Genomic DNA, 17,039 nt, shown 5'->3' with positions numbered 1-17,039 from the left:
GTTAACTAAAGCGTTTTGCACACAGAAGCACACAGAAACAATTACTGACCCCCAGCCACTAAACATAACGCACTGGAAGAGCAACAGGCTTGTTATCGCAGCAAAGACCATAAATAAAAAAATTATGAATGACAAACACAAGAGCAAGTACTTTCAGAACAGCCACCATAAGTCACTCAGTGGCACTCTCCAGGTAGCACAGTGATTCCATGTTCTAGTCACTGTTTTCCAATCCGTTTTGCATATTCAGCATTAAACTAAGACATGACTGTACCCAAGCACGGTAGGCAAGTGTTGCAACAAATAACCTGTTCAGTTCTCTATGTTGATCAGCTCATCTTCAGTTCTTTGCTGCCTAAAGGTATGTCTCCAAAGAGAGGGCCGAACTCCATTTGAAGGAACAGTTATCCTAATATTTAAAGTGAACTCCTGAGGAAACTGGATGATAAGGATTTGAAAGCCCTTCAGCTATAGAGACATTAGAAAGCCAGTAGCAGGATAATTAATGACAAGGTCAAGATACACAGATTACCAACAGCATCTCAAAAATGTTTCTACAAGACAACCTATCCAGCTGAATTGTACAAAGATCCTAGTCATCCCAGTATAAGCATTCTGACTGATTGGGTCCCCATGGGACTTCAGATGGGGAAACTTCCAATTTGTTGATTTCAGTGAGTTGAGGCTCAGAAGGGACAGTGAACTGGTCACTGCTGCCAACAAAGTGACCTGTTTGGACTTATATCTGTGTGCATCAATATGTTTAACTGGCCAGGGAGCAATCTCTGACAGTAAAGGCCAACTGGTACAGAACAGCTCTTAACTATCCTAGAATATACTCCAATCCATCAAAATCGTGTGACTGTACAAAAAAAAACCCTTAGCAGCATAGACCCTGGAACACTCTAATGTCAAACTCTGCCTAGAGCTCTTTGGAAAACTGCTAGCAAGCACCCATCAGAAGGCAAGACAATACCCTTAGGAGTTTACAGTATAAATCACATTTCAACACAGAGGAGCTTCCTCCTAGGCACTATTTATTTCTTAGTACAGAAATAGCCCAGAAACCTAGAAAACAACACTAAATTAAAATTCAGACTTGACAAAGGTTGACACACACAGTGAAATTCAACCTAAGCACTAATGCAGATGCCTTAGCTTTTCTTGTTGACCTGATAATCCTTTGGTGGTATTTCATCATTTGATCAAATCCCAGTTTGGTCAGCTTCACAGCTCAGATAACTCAAGACCCTATTAAATCACACATAAACTGTTAAATAATCAAGTAAACAACTTTCCAATATACAATCATCAAGCAAGAGAAAAATCACTGAACAGAATTCAGAACAAAAAGTGTGATGATACACATAAATAATGGATTGTGATTTTATTTCTTATAGGTGAGAGATTGTGAAGTAAACAGTTATGAAGGTGGGGCTGTGGACAACAAAGAAATCTTGTTTCCTATAGAGCAGTGCAAGGGACACCTAGAATGAAACAAGAGCTCCATGACCACACTGGTCACAATACTATATACTGCCTATGCAAGCCAACTGAATGCTAAAATTAGAATAATTAATTCCATATGGAATGTATATTTCAAATAATATATGGTCCATAGCATTAGGCTGTACAAGTTAACAAATAAAATTATTACATATACATCTATATCCAACAAAGCAGCCCAAAAATGTATGGCCAATTATATTACAAAAACTGTGAGAAAGAATAGGAAATTAAAGCAGCTGTAAAAATATACTAATACAAGAAGTGTATCAGCAAGTTATACAGGGAATGCTTTGGTGAGAATTCAATTTCTAGCTGGTGGTGCAAGTTAGAATTCTTACCAGAGCACAATCCTAACTTTCAAGTTTCATTTCAGTCTGTTAAGTGTCTGAGAAATTTTACAGCTCTCATTTGGGCAGTAGCGCACATGCTACTTCTGCTTCCCCTCCTCCCCATGACTCTGCTGGCACTCCCACAAACAGCAACAGGGAAGGCAGTCCACAGTTCTGATCTTCGAGTTAATCTCCAACAACAACAGAAGAGGTACACTATTTTTCCCTCCCCTTTTTGATTCAGAACTCCTGTAATCACATCTACCTACGATGATGGAACTGGCATGTGCCTTTAAGTAGTAGTGAAAGCATGCTGCTTTACTTTAACTCTTGCGTTTTCATGCAAGAGCAGCCACGAAGTAATACCTTCCAAGCAAGCTAGACGCTGAATTCTTTCTTTAGAAAGTTTGCAATAACCCCAAAAGAACATTTCCAAAAGGTACATAGGGCCCATCAAAGAGATCTGGGGCAATTTTGGTATCTTGTAAGAACTTCAACCTCCCAATGATGCAGTATTAAACTTGAAATGTTACATAAGTAATTATGTCAGCCAGCGCAGCCACTGTTGCAGTCTGTTCTTGGGAAGTCACAGCCCTACACTTCAAAAGCCAAGAGGAACATACAAGGCTCACATATTTTCCAGGAGCTTTACTATCATAGCCTTCTGACATTATTTTAAAATAAAAACTAGGTTTCGAATCTACATATGACCAGTTATACACAGATCCAAGTAAATGAAAACAATTAAAACTCGAGACACCAGTACTGAGCTTACATGGACTAAATAAAAAAGTGCTTGCAAGAGCAGCAAGTTGCTTTGCTCTCCCACACTTGCTTAAGGAAGTGTCTTGAAAACACCGTGAAGAGGTTGTCTTTAAGGTATTTCAGGGTGAACTTAAAGATATACCTATTAAAATAAAATCATTTATTCGTAGTGCATCCTACCAGCTTCATGTATTTCATCACATTTTAAAAGTGTATTTGTTCTTTGTACTGTGAAGGCCCTCAAAAATAGGGGAAAGCCATTAGCAGCCCTGGTGTTAGAATACCAATACATGAAGTGTCTTTGAACACATTACAGAACCTGAAAAAGTCTTCTTAGATATTGAAAGGGACTATCAACACTTTATTATCTACTGAAACTCAATCACCCTGAGTAACCTATAAGTGTTGTCATTTTCCAAAAATTGGCAGTATTACTTTCTCATCTAAAGTATATCAAAAGATCACTAGTGAGCCATTGTATTTGTTCACTTGGATCATACACTTTGTAGGAATGAACCTGAAGCAAAACTTTTCACTTCCTTTTTTTCCCTTCTCACTTCCACTATCAAGACTTATTTTTTTTATTAGTTATGCAAACATTACAGTACTTCATATTTACTTGTAATACCAGAGACAGCAGATAGAGCCTACCAAATTAGCTCACGCATTCACTGAAAGAACATCAATCTTCCCACCCACCTATACATACTTCTAGAGGATGGCATTCATCAGTCTTTTTAGCATAAAACTATCAAAGAGATGAGCATATATGAAGCAACTACTCTGCAACATCTTTTGATATAAGGTATCTACTGTTCTGCTTTTAGGTTTGTTTTCTGGCATATGATCACAGAAATGTTATATAGAAGCAGGTCTTCATTCTGTGTAACAGCAGAATCCAGTAAAACAAGCTTATATACATATAATGCAGAATAAAGTATCAAAATATTTTTTCAATAGATTACAAATAAGTGACAATCATTTTTAACATTACCTTGAGAATTTATAGGTTTGCTATTAATCGAATTTTGAGATATTTCAAAGCATCCCCTATATTTGTTTAGGTCTTCCTGAACAGGTTACAGTTTTGAGGAAGGTTTTCAGTTGGCCAAATAGTAGAAAAAAAAAAAAAAAACTTTACGGGAAAACCATCACTTCACAGTTTACTGTTTTGAAAATGTAAAAACACCCCCCCACACACCTACAAAAATGGCTATTTTTTAAAATACAGTCCCAATACAGAACTAACCCCACTGAAGTTTTTTGTTCATGTCAATGTTTGGTGTGCACTCAAAGACTATGGTCCTCAGAAAAGGATTAATTTGCATCAACTTCTCCCTCACACTCCACATTTGTATAGTTAGAATCATTCAACAATGAAGTACTATGTTGGTCCTTCAAAAAAATAAAATGTAACTGTAACTACCTAGAGGAAAAATGCAAATCTCTACAATTAAATGAAGCTGGTACAGAAGCTGGAACAACTATACCCTTCACATAAACATAGGTATGTGGTATGTAAGTGTACGAAACAATTATCTGTAATATGTCTGAAAGGACCTTAGAAATTCTGCGTTCTAAAGTAAAAGGTAAAAACAAGATTTCTTCTCTTTACAGAAGCAACACTGACACTGTATTATCAGTGTTCCTGTGGTCCAGCAGCCAAAAGGTTCATTTGCTGTGTAACTTCGAAGAGGTATGGACAGGTTGTGCTGATCTATTAAAAAACACGCATGAGGCCAAATTTACACAGTATCACTTCTTATAATTATAGAAACACCAGAGTTTGCCAGGAATAACCTAGATACTAAAGCACTTCAAAATGTGTAATTCTTTCACCTAAGTTACATGTGGATTTGAAACAATTCCATACCAACTCACAAGTATTATAGCACCTTTATTAAAGTTCTATACCTTATGTTCAACTCATGTAATATTTTAATCTTAAACCTGTACTCTGAAGCAATGTATCACGTGACATTAATAACACACCAACTTCTTTAGTGCTCCGTACTGAAACTTAGAATGAGCCATATCCAAAATAATTTTTCCTGTCAGTTAGCAGACCAAACAGGTGTTAACTAAATCTTTGCATAGAGCACTTTCAAGTGCTTTTCACTAAATGCACCTGGTTTTACAGAAATGTTGGTAACAATGCGAAACCAATCTTTACAGTAGACATAACCTCAGCATACAGCTGAAAAAAAACATACCTTGATATTCCAGTTAACCCCCATATCACATGTATGTTAGCACAGTTATTTAAGCAGACTGCCCCAAACCTAATGCAATTAGAGTACCACTCTATTTTACATGATGGCTTACAGTAGTATTTTAATGTACATAGTAGTCTTGTTACAGCAATCCTTACTCTTCCAAGTTCTTATGGTCAGCTTTGGACAAAAAAAAAACAAAACAAAAACAACCCAACAACTAGTATATTACAAGTTGATTAAAAAAATAAGGGTACAGTAAGATAAAAGGATAGTTTGTAGAAACTACAAAGCCCAAACTAAAACATCTGCTACCAGAATTCTTAAAAGGCATATTGCTGCTATAAATTTTGATTAATAATGGATTTCTATTATAAAAGTGCACACCTTTACTTTGCTACATAGAACTATAAACCTATTTATACACAGCTTCAGAAACAGAATTTACTTTTGTTATAGCACTTCGGAAGTACAAAGATACTATGAACACGTGACTTGAAGCTAATCTATCACAAGGTTAATTTGGATTTATGGTTTCAACTATCTGTTAGGAAGCTTAACATGCCCATTTCACACACAAAAAGAAGATGGCATGAATTTGGGCTCAGCATTTTTTTATGAAACAGCTCTATTAAGACATGCCTCTGTATCTGTGAATACTTTTAAATGCTGGCACACCCCGGAGCACATGTGTGTAAGCAGATACCTACCCAACATCTTGAGGCAGAGCCAGAACACACTAATCACTTTTCTCCATGGAAGCCTGTTTTATTTCTGTTACTTTACAACTAAGAGCTCTAAAAGGCAGAATGGTTTCTTGCCAGTTTTTGAGAGTTGATATCATATCCCCCTGCTCCCTAGCAGTTCAACCCGATGAGGTACTGGCCAACAAAACGAAGGCGTCGAATTAAGGAGGAAGCCCGAGAGGCTCGAGGCAGAGCCCTGCGGCCTGAAGGAGGGAGAGGGCTTCCCTGTGCGACAGGCACGGGAATAGCTACCCCAGGCCAGGAAGCACAGCCAGCCGTCGGAGCACGCAGCCACCCCCAAACCCCACCGAGCGGGCCCATGCCGCCGAGATCCCGGCGAGGTCCCCGCAGGCTTCCGAGACGAGAGGAGGTGGAAACCGGGCACCCCTCTCTTCCTCCGCACCCCCCACAGCCCGTCCACACGGGGGGCCGGGGGACTCCAGGCCGCCGCTGCCGGCCCGCCTTCTCCCCCCCCCCCCCCCCCCCCTTCCCGGCTCCTACCGACCTGGAGACGGCCATGGCCGCCCGGAGCTGGGCCTCACTGGAGGCGAGCGGCAGGACAGCGGGCGGGGGGGCCGGCGCCGCTCTCCCAGGGAGGAGGACGCAGGGCCTAGCTCGGGCCTCTCGGGCGCCGCACCCGGCCTCGGCCCCGCCGCTGATCTGCGGGGAGCTGCTGAACGCAGGCAGCTGTGGCCGGCAACGGTCAGAGTCTCGCTCCCCCGGGGGGAGCGGCAGCGGCGCGGGTAGGAGTGGTGCACAACGCTCGGAGCGCGAGTTAAAGCTTCTATTCCCCCATCGCCGGGGCGAAGCCCAATGCCTGGTTTTATATGAGCAGCCATCTTGTATTTATTCCCTTCCTCCATGATAGCCGCTTCCTGATTGGCAAGAGCTCCTGGCCGTAGCCAATGGAGAGAGCGCTTCTAAGAGCAAGAAGGGCGGGCGCACGCAGCTCCCGGACTGAGCAGGACCGGCCATGGAGCCTGCCGAGCCGGCTGGGGGGGGGGGGCGGGGGGCGCGCCGGCCTCCGGCGAGGCGTACCATCTGCACGCGTGCGGGGGGAGCTCAGAGGAGAGCGCCCCACGCCCTCGCCCCGAAGGGAGAAGAGAGGCGCCAGAACCGCGCAGTACACGTGTTTCCTTCCCAGTCCGCCGGGCGGTGGCGCTTCTCCCCCTCCAGCACGGCGGGACAAGCGGCCGGGAACTCGGCAAGCTCACGCCGCGCTCCCCACGGTGCGCTGCCCCTCGGTTCACGGCCGGTGCCGCCGCGCGGAGGCTTGTCTCGCGGAGACTACGGCTCCCGGCGTGCAGCGCGCTCGGCGCCGCGACGGGCAGGGCCTGGCCGAGGGGGTGGCCGCCCCCTCCTTCCGCCCCAGCGGCGGCGAGGGGGGCGCGCGGGGGTGGTGGCGGTCTCCGCGGCTCGCTTCGGCTACTCGCAAGGGCTTATTAACCGGCACCGGCTCCCCCGCCAAAGACAGCAAGGGGCCATCTGAGCCGCTCCCCGCGGCGCGGCCCGGTCGCGCTGGCTCCGTAACCGACCGCGTTTCCTTCCAGCCGCCTCCTTCTTCACGGAGGCAGCTCGCCCGGGCTCCGCGCGGCCTGTAGCGCAGGGCGGGACTTGAAGACCACCGGGGTCCCACCCGGCAGTCCCCTGCGGCAGGCGTGCCCGCTGGGCAGCGGGCCGCTTGGGGAAGGAGGCAGGGCTTTCCAAGTGCCTGCTGTGGGCTTCGGTCAGAACCAGAGAAACTTACGAAATCAGCCTTCGACTAATCATTTAAATTAATGATCCAGACAGGGACGTAAATTGAGCTGACGTACATAACCTTTCATGTGATAAGTTGAAAACACAATAAAGGTTTTTTGCTTTCCTGTGATGCATAAACTTGCATAAATAAATGAATTTGCATAATACTGTATGATAAAGTTTTCCTCTAAAGCCCGTTGTGCGTGTTTCATACCAAACCTTTCAACAGGGACTTTGCTTACTCCAGCCTTTCTACTGGGTGGTTTCCCTTTCCCTGTAGTAGTAGACTCTTCATGTATGTGTTCGCCCATTTGTTCCCTGCTAGTGTATATTTCAAATAGACGTACTAAAGCCATCTGCATGATCACTGTGGTTTTATAGTTCTGTAAAAAAGATGCAGGTACACAATACCTCAATCCATTCTTACCCATGCAGATCCAGCCTATATTTGAGACCTCTAAAAAGGTTTGCTCTGGGTGCCTCTTTAGGGTCCATTCCTGCTCCTTGCCCTTTGGTGACAGCTCAGTGGTGACTAGGAGCTGGCATTAAAGTGGGAACCAACCACCAGCACTATGAGTCAGCCCAAAGCCCCTGCATCACAAATGTGGCCAGAGCAAACCACAGACTTAATTTTCAGTGGTAGAGATGTTTCTTGTCACAGTGCTACACTCAATGACCGAGATAATGCCTTTTCTCTTCCCTGCCACGGCTCTGATGTAGTAGCTACCATTAGATAGCTCAGTATGTCTGCTGTAGCAGAATACACACAAAAATACAGTGGGGTTAGATGGAGGCCAAGAGCCTCTTACTGAAGTACTTCAAAACTACACGTACCTTCCTTTCTGCCATCAAATGCCATCACGTGTTTCAGGTGCATCTGTCTAGGTCCCTGACCCATGATCTGAGGCACATGTCTACTCCTGTCCCATGTGTGTACATATTTTCACATGATGGGGTGCTTGCTACTTAGCCACGTGATAGGGAGGAACAGCAGGGAGTTGGGGTAGGCAGCAGCAAGGAGTAGGCTGAGGGTGGATATGTATTTCTTGCATGTTCAATGCTGTTGACATGGACATATAGCAAACCACCCTGATAATATTTCCACATTTGTTTAGCCAGGAATCCACAGCCATCCTGTCCTGCTGTGGGCATTATTGAAATGAACCTCAGGGGCTACTTGCAATTCTAACACCCTATTTCCTCTTAGATTCCTTAAAATATTTTGTGCATTGTTTAAATATCAGTCAAAGCATCAAACATTCAATAAAATTTGTTTTGAACAGCTCCATAGGGGTTATCCTACCTGATAAAAATAGGAAAAATACTGGTGGTGGGTGTTATGCACAGGGTACTTGCTGAAATTATGATAAACTGCAGTCCAAGCAAAACAATCTGCAAAAGACAGAAAGAATGATCTGTTATTTACCTAACAGTAGGCATTTTGGGCTGATACATAATTCATTCAAATTTCACACCATATATTTCTGTATTTTGATGTGATGTTTATGTAAAGCATTGTTATTTAACTATTCACCTGTACCTTCTGCTCAATCCTTTTCATACACCCTATAAAAAGCAATTCTTTGTCCATGCATCTGTTCACCTGCTCCAGAAGTCATACCAATCCTTTTTGCACATGTTTTTTTTTGACCCATTTTTCAAGGAATAGCCATACATTCTCTCCTGTTTCTTTTCACATGTTGAAAGAATCCTCCCGGCAAATCTGCTCTGTGCCAGTATACTCTCACAAACCTGTATCTAAATTAGATATAACTCAGTAATTTCCAGTCAGTTGGTATGTTATGATTATTACTTCCTGCACTGATCTTGGTTATTTTTATTTTGTTTTTCTCCTGCCAACTGTGTCCACCTGTGAACTCTTATTGCTTAGTCTGCAGATTCACAGTGACTGCAGCTTTCTTATGTGCTATGTATGCCTACAGAGCCTAGGGAGAAAATGGTGCAGTCTCCAAGTGCTACAGCTGTGCAAATAGCAGATGACAGAGGTACAGTTTTCCTGGTAGAATCCCTTCTGATTAGACCTGACATACCATAACCTTCTACATGTTCTAGCCTTCCAGTTTTATTTTTCCATTTTTTTTGTGTCCTGGAGGTTTGTAGATTTGTATTACCTAGGATCACACCAGTCTGTACCTGTAGGTATAACATTTGATACCTCATAGTCTAGTAAATAAGATTATTATCATAATAGTTCACACATATTTAGTGGCTGTCTTATTTGATTTCTAAATTCCCTTGGAAATCTTGTCTGAAGAGAAGCTAGTCTTAGAAGCTTGCCCATGTTTAGCAGTGTGTTCAGATACCTCTGCTGGTGTCTTAATCACTATCATTATTTTGATTATCTGGGGTAAAATTGCTCTGAGTTAAGTTTATGTATTATGATCTTATGCAGGTAAATTGTGTAGGTTATTTGCAACCTGTATTTCTTAATGATGCTTTCTGTTCCAAGGTCTGGAAACCAACCAGTTATCTTGTAGGCTATTTCTAACATAATTTAAAATTATTATTAGTTTTTAAGATATATTTAACTGTTTCTTCTTCAAGTATTATTTAATGTTACTAGTTTTTATTTCACATTTTATCTGTGTAGGTTAGGCCCCTTTTTACTGGTGTCAGCAAAATCAGATGTCTGATTGCTGAAGGGTTTTTTTTTCCTTGAATAATCTATTTCTTGATCATTAATACTTTTTATTGCTACTCTGCTTTTTTTTTTTTTTATTTAAAGGTGTATTTGTTTTTTATCATCTAAGCTTCACTAGTTTCCATGCCAACTCTCATGTTTTTAATTGTCTAATTTTTACTTCAAGGAAATTTTTGACTAGCTGCATAACCTTCTTGAAAGCCTCCTTAAAGAGTGCCATCTTCTACATGGTCTTCCTTTTAAGATCTTCACCATAAGTGATGGCGGCTGGAGGCTGAATGCTGATTAATAGCTCTTATAGTCCAAAAAGCACCTCAGATATACAAATGAATGTTGTATTCTGAAAGACAAATCAGGGTGAAGTCACTGCCACCCATAACACAGATTAACAACATTTGTGAAAAAAATTTGGAGGGGTCCAGTTTCTCAACAAACAGGATTGTAATAACAATTGGTGAAAATCACCAACATCTGAAAGGTTCCAAATGTCAACAGAGCTGTATAATTATCTCATTAGATTACATTACCTCTGATCATGTTTAACGCACATTCAGAACAATTTTCCTGAATACGACACATATAGAGAAGAGACATGTGATTCTCTTTTGTTACGACAAATATAGAGAAGAGACATGTGATTCTCTTTTGTGACCTTCTGTTCCCAGGGAATTTATCTTATGAGATTGCATGGACTTGTCCAGAAGTGGTGCTCCTTGCCCATCCATCTCCATTATAAACAGATATTCTGTACAATTGATCAACCTTGTTGTTTTACAACAGCCTCATGTTTGTTAGCCATGGTCTGTAATTTCTCCAGCATTTAGGTCTGTGATCTCAAACTTCTCATTTTCTAACTCAGCTCTACTTTCCACCCTGTTTTGTATCAAATGAAGACGTAAATTACTGCTGTTCTTTGGACACATTTTATGTATAAAAACTGGAAGTTCCTTAGTTTTTTCTAGCTTTTATCCACATTCCTGATTTAAGTAAATATTTTATCATTTGAATAGTTTATTGTTCCTGTGATATGAGTTTTAGGAAATGGTGTAATCTATCCATTTCATACAGTTGTACTTTTTTTCCAAACTAACTTTTATGTTTACATTCAAATCCTCTCTCTTTTCACCTCTCTCTGCATGGTGTTATTAGTAACTACACCACTTCCTATGACAAGAAAGTCACTAGGTATATGTACATTCACTAAATCTAGCTTATGAACTCTGAAGTATTAGGACATTAACAATAGTAGCTCACATAGACAATTGAACCTTTGTACCTGATCTCTCACTGACATTTAGGAGAGCAGAGAACTCCATTTATATCCAGAAATTTATATGTATGTTTATAATGCACATATACATACATTTATACATAGATATACATACACATATAAAAATTATTTTAATATTTCATATCCAGAAAAAAGACTGAAGGGGAGAAAAGCTCCTGTCAGTTATCTAAGTGGGCTTTTTTGGATCAAGATAACAGGTGAAAATAAACCACAGTTAGAGACAAAGGGGAAATAACGAGGTGACACTCTATCTGTAAATCTGCAGGTCTTTCTACATAGGCCTGTGGATAACTGCATCACGAAAATAATATGAAAGAAACAAGTAGAGAAATTTTATTAAGTTCTTCTATTATTTAAGCTTGTGTGGCTGTAAGGTTTTTTTCCTTTATTTAATTTCAGTAGTCAAATTGCTCTTTTTTCAGGAGCTAAGGCAAGAGGGACATTAGCCCGTGCAGTGTTAAAAAAAAAAAAAAAAAGTGCATATAATTCCAGTGTGCACAAACTGAATACAGAGAGCATAAATAGAAAAGCACCTCTGTCATCAGGGACATAAGGATTCAGAAACACACTATAATGCTGAATAAACAGGGCCAGAGGTTTCACATCTAGTCCAGCTCTTTCCAAAAGCTGTTGCTTTTCAAAGACAGAAAAGAAAGCTAATCTGTGGCTATCGTCACAAGTTCTGCTAAAGTTAATGAGTTTAAATTAGATTTAAAAACAAGTTTGGTGAACACATCCTTTGCTCTCTCTATAATTTATTATAACTACTATATTAAATGATAGAAAACAATGCTTTTATTTTAATTTGTAAACACAATATATTTTTCGCCTATTAGAAGAATTATGGTGTGTGACTTTTGAGAATCAGAATTTACCATTCACTATATACCAGAATTGCTTATCCTCAACATGATGTAGATACCAGGATATGGTGGTCCCATTTTTCATCTGGGGTGTGCAGACAAGGATGAATCAGCTGTAGCATTCACTTTGCAATACCAGTTTACACTTTCTTTCTTCTATTTACTATGTGCATCCCAAAGATAGATTGAGATGTGAATAACAGATACCAACAATAGCTTGTACTCTTACCTTCTCTGCAGAGGGCTAATTTTGATGTATAGACTTCTGTTCGGTAGTATAACTTGCAAAGTAAAAACTTCTGTTTATGTTAGAAGAGGTCCTTTGAAGAACTGGACAAGGATCATCCTCATCTGTGTCAGCTTTTAAATTCATCAATCTTGGGGGCTCTTTCATCTTCCTTTGTGGAGCATTCCGTCCTGAATATTCCTCATAAAGGAAGAAAAGGTGTCCTGCTTTCAGTGTGACTCTGCATTGAGTTGCTTGTTGTAATTCTTACAGAGGCAGTCACTTCAGATTTGTTTGTTACACTTTAACTAATTAATAACTGTAAGTTTTGTGTGTTGGGTACAGTAATAGCAACACTACAGTGTTTTGATACTGTCCTGAAAGCTTGCAATAAGACAAGTATGTATTTGTAATAAATTGGATTTGATTCTCAGATTCCTGAAATGATGGCATTCCTGATATCCAGTAAAAACCTAGCTTGCTTTCAATGTGTGAAACATATTTGTGGAGTAGTTTCTTAATTGTCTAAAATTCTCCTTGGATTCTGGAGGGAGTATCTTCACGATATTATACTACACACAGACTAGATTTAAAGCTTAAAGGGAAGCCTTAATTACTTTTAAGCTCCCACATGACTTTATTGAAGGATTAGAGGTCTGAGTGCTCCTGTATGTTTTTGATAACTATTATTTACATCAGCATGGTGCTCACACAGATCCACAGGCACAGCTTAGAAGTCCCAGATAAGAAGTTGCCAAGATCTCCTCCTGCAGCATGTGCCCTCTTTGATACCCAGTAATCTTTCACCAGCTTTTTTACATGTGCATCTTTTGCACATTTCTTCCCTCAAACTATTAACTCTCCCCCGCTAACACTTTAATTTTCATTTTCCCTCTTCCTTCATTTTTCTCTTTTAAAATATATTTTTTCCCTGTCCCCCCTTTCCCATGCCCCCATTGTATTCTCACCCCAGGAGGGAGAATGAAGTTGCCTCCCCACCTGATTCCTTTCTGTCATGTTTTTTTAAATCCTCACTGGAACCAGTAAAAAGCATGGTCAGCTGACAAGTGAAGCAAGTAAGAGTCAGCCTGGAGAGGAAGCAAACGCTAGTGTTGGTAACAGTATGGAAGCTTTTGCTTTTTGTTGGCACACGTTTTAAATAAACTGCTGTTCACAGTGGCCAGGCTTTCATATCCCCCTGCTGAGTCTCAGACAGGGAATCCATCCCTTCTTTCCCCAGAACTGGGCAGATTCTAAACCACAAATGATCTTTGGGTGTCTGCATTTCCAGATGCCTCATATGAGACAGCTTAAGAAGGAACTGATCTTCAGAAGCTAGTGCTCAGGTCATTTAACCTCTGGCCCTGGCACACTGGTTGTAGTAGAGCACGCCAAATTTGAATTGTAACACATCACTGATCACTTTTGCATGTGAAAAAAAGCCTGCAACTTGCTAGCAGTTACTTTAGATACAAATAAACAGGAAAGGATCCGAATTATACTTGTGTCTCCTTGTAGGTTGTTTACCTTTTGCCCAAGCTGAGATAGTCACATGCAAACCTTTCTAGCCCTTTTTTTAATAACTTTATTCTTCACATTCAAAACAAAATTAGCTGTACATGTAATGCAGATTTTTACATGTAAATTTAGTCGTATCCCTGTGTACTTGTTTTCTGCTGGAGCTGACCTCTTTCTCTCAAGCTCTTCTTGGGAGTCAGCCTTCTGCATAGAGCGCATCTGAACTTCATCCCAGCAATTTCCAGGAACAACTTGACCATTTCCTAACTCAGTATGACCATACCACAGGTTTCAATAGTTATATATATTAAAACTCCTACAACTCCTTCAAATAGTTTTGTAGTACCTCTGGATTTTCTGTATCCTTGTGATTTTATTCAAGATCTCACACTTAGGGCAGTGGGAAACCAAGACTGTTCACACAAGCCTTGCTTTTTATTGCTCTGTGGTAGAACAACAGCTATTTCTAGGTTTGCTGAGAACATACACAAAAGAAGCCAGCAAGATTTTATGACACTTTTGTAGTACTGTGAAATAAATAAGAGAAAGTGTTGGGTTTTTTTTGTGTGATTTTTGAGTGCCACTGTAATACAATATTCAGTTAAAACCCAAGCATTTAATTCTCCACCATGTGGATCAATTAGTAATTGAATACTACAGATGCAAATATGCAGTGATGACTCAGCTGTGGAATTTGAGATAAATGTCAGTAACAGTTTGTAATGTATCATGTGGGCTTAGCTCTGCCTAATTCCATTAGGAACAATAGAGTGGAAAGCCTTGTCCTAAATTCTTAAAAAAAAAAAAAATTATATATATATACAATCCCCAACTTTGGCTATTTTTGTATAGTCATCTCAAAGCCATTTGTGGAAACATCATGTATTCATTTTGTTTGAAAAGAGAAATCCAACATAGTTACAAAAGCTATGTGTATTTTGTCAGATAACAGGAATTATACCATGTGACTTACTGCATCTAAACTCTCAAAGGGTCCTGCAAGAGCTGACTAAGGGCTGGTAACAACTAGTGCTGATCCTGACTTATGCCACATTGCCTCTTGGCGCTGAGCTTTTTAGTGCACCAGCTTTTCAGCTCTCCAGGGAATCTTAGCATCCCCAGTCTGAAGTAAGAGAGGATCACTTCAATCCTAAACACCACAATTCAAACCCCAAAACAAAAATATGAAGGGCAAATGTTTGCTTTTTGTTCACTTCATGAATATTGCATACATGGTATAAAAAACCACCACAAATGCTTGTAATACCAGTCCCTAATTCTTAGCTCCCTGCTGGAGAATACCAGGAAGGGGAGGTTTTGGGGTTATTTTTTAAAAGAATCTGGCAATACAGTAGCGCACTTTGCAGATCTTCCTTGCCTCCAAATAAAGAAGCCTAAATAAAAATTCTCACCTTACCTCTCACTAAAAAAAAAAAAAAAAAGGCAAGCGAAGGAACAAATACCTTTCCTTAACATTTACTGCTCAGTTTCACAACCAGTTTATATAGAGAGCGCTTCATCCTGAGACCACATGAATGAGGCTCACAATCAGAGATTTAATGGGAAATACAATTGACTAGCTGCTGTGAAAATGAGAAAACTATTTCGTTTGTACAATGAACAAAGCCAAAGTTGTTCTACCAGTTGCAAAGGCAATGAAGCATTTGCAGTTCAAATTTATATCCACAGAATCCTTTGATTTGTGGAACCGTTTGCATGTGTTACAAAGCAACAGGAATTGCCAGATGTTCCACACTTTTGAAATCTAGTCCTTATTTAGTAGTCATTGAACCATGAATTCAGAAATCTGGGGTTTATGCTACTTCTAAAAGCCAAAAAAGCTTTGTGGGTTCTGGTTATGAACTTTTTTTTTTTTTTTTTTAAAAGTTTTCAGGTGTATACCTACACCCTTTTGCTTTCTGCTTTACAGCTTTGCTGCTTTTGAGGCAATTTCTTAACTGCGTGAGTCAAGTATCTAGCATTGATTTTGTTTATTTTAATATCATGATCTAGTTTTATCCTTATTTACTGTGATGTCTTTCAAAAATATTAATTTATTAAAAGGTAATAATAATGAAAAATGTAATTTAAAAAATTTACCTAAGTATTACATTAACACTGTTTTTCATCCAATGAGCTAAGATTTCTTTAACCACAGTAGGAGCTGCTGGTACCACTGTGCAGCTGCTGGCATGAATTTAGTTACCGTTTGTTGCACTACCTTCCTGAGACCCACTGAAGTGGCAGTTCAGAGGAGACTGTTCAAAACATGACTCTTAAAAGTAACTTACCTGAACAGGTTATTCTTCTATTCTGATTACATTACTCTGCTGTGCTGTAAGAAAAAACTTAGTGAAAAGTAGAACTGAACAGTAAGATAGATATGACTAACAAACAAGGAAATGTAAGTATATAGGCACCAGTGATCTTGGCCAGTTGAGACAGGTAAACTGATGGTATGTGAGCTACCTCATTTGAATGTGTTGCTGAGAAAATTGTGAAATTTACCTGCACTGGGCTATTTTGAAACATATATAACCTACGGCATCAAGAAAATATATACAATCAGGATGGGATATGCAGAATACTGAAAAGCAAGTTTGACTAGAGTATTCAAACTTCATTTGCTTTTGCATTCTTAGCAATCTGGGAAAAATTCTGCTATGAAAAAAGAGTGCAATTAGGTCAGTTCAGTTGATGGTACAGAAAATCTGGAATAAAACTGCAATGCTGCAGAACTTATTAGCAGTAATTCAAACTGCTATTTTCAAATTAAAGGCTGAAGTGGACGTAACTTTGCTTCAATCATTTCATAGTATTTTTTTCTATAATCTCAATGCTAGTCTACCTGATAGTGTGGTGATTTATTATGACTTTTGCATCTGTAAATTACATACATTTTAAAGAAACGTAAACCAAAGGACACAACTACAATCACTCAGAAAGCTGTTTGTTTCAAGGTACAGGGTTCCAATTTCACTAAAAGGAAGGACTACTTTAATTCCATGTGTACTGAGACCTTGTCTCCAGCTACACTTAACAAATACACCCTAATAAATTTAAAGAACCAAGCATCAGTAAAAGATAATCTTACAATAGAGGCCAGTTTCTCTACTACTGAAATTTGCATTTTCCTAATTTGTTAATAAGAAAAAAAAAAAAAGTCCACATACAAAG

At 40.0% G+C, this 17,039-nt stretch overlaps 1 protein-coding gene across 2 annotated transcripts in view; it reads right to left on the bottom strand.

Annotated features, from left to right (window-relative positions):
- The window catches only part of BTAF1 (B-TFIID TATA-box binding protein associated factor 1), a 47,946-nt gene extending 41,475 nt beyond the window's left edge, over positions 1-6,471 (bottom strand). Inside the window, exon 1 of one of the 2 annotated variants that reach the window (XM_032994094.2) lies at positions 6,068-6,471. In XM_032994094.2, the coding sequence (XP_032849985.1) occupies positions 6,068-6,081 (14 nt within the window). In that variant the 5' untranslated portion in view covers positions 6,082-6,471. The remainder of the gene's footprint in view (positions 1-6,067) is intronic. The other variant, XM_032994102.2, reaches the window with a different exon arrangement.
- Between the last annotated feature and the right edge of the window lie 10,568 nt (positions 6,472-17,039).

The sequence above is a fragment of the Tyto alba genome, unplaced genomic scaffold (assembly GCF_018691265.1).
Source record: "Tyto alba isolate M040663 unplaced genomic scaffold, T.alba_DEE_v4.0 Super-Scaffold_1, whole genome shotgun sequence".
NCBI lineage: Eukaryota > Metazoa > Chordata > Aves > Strigiformes > Tytonidae > Tyto > Tyto alba.
This window is presented reverse-complemented; position numbering and strand designations above follow the sequence as displayed.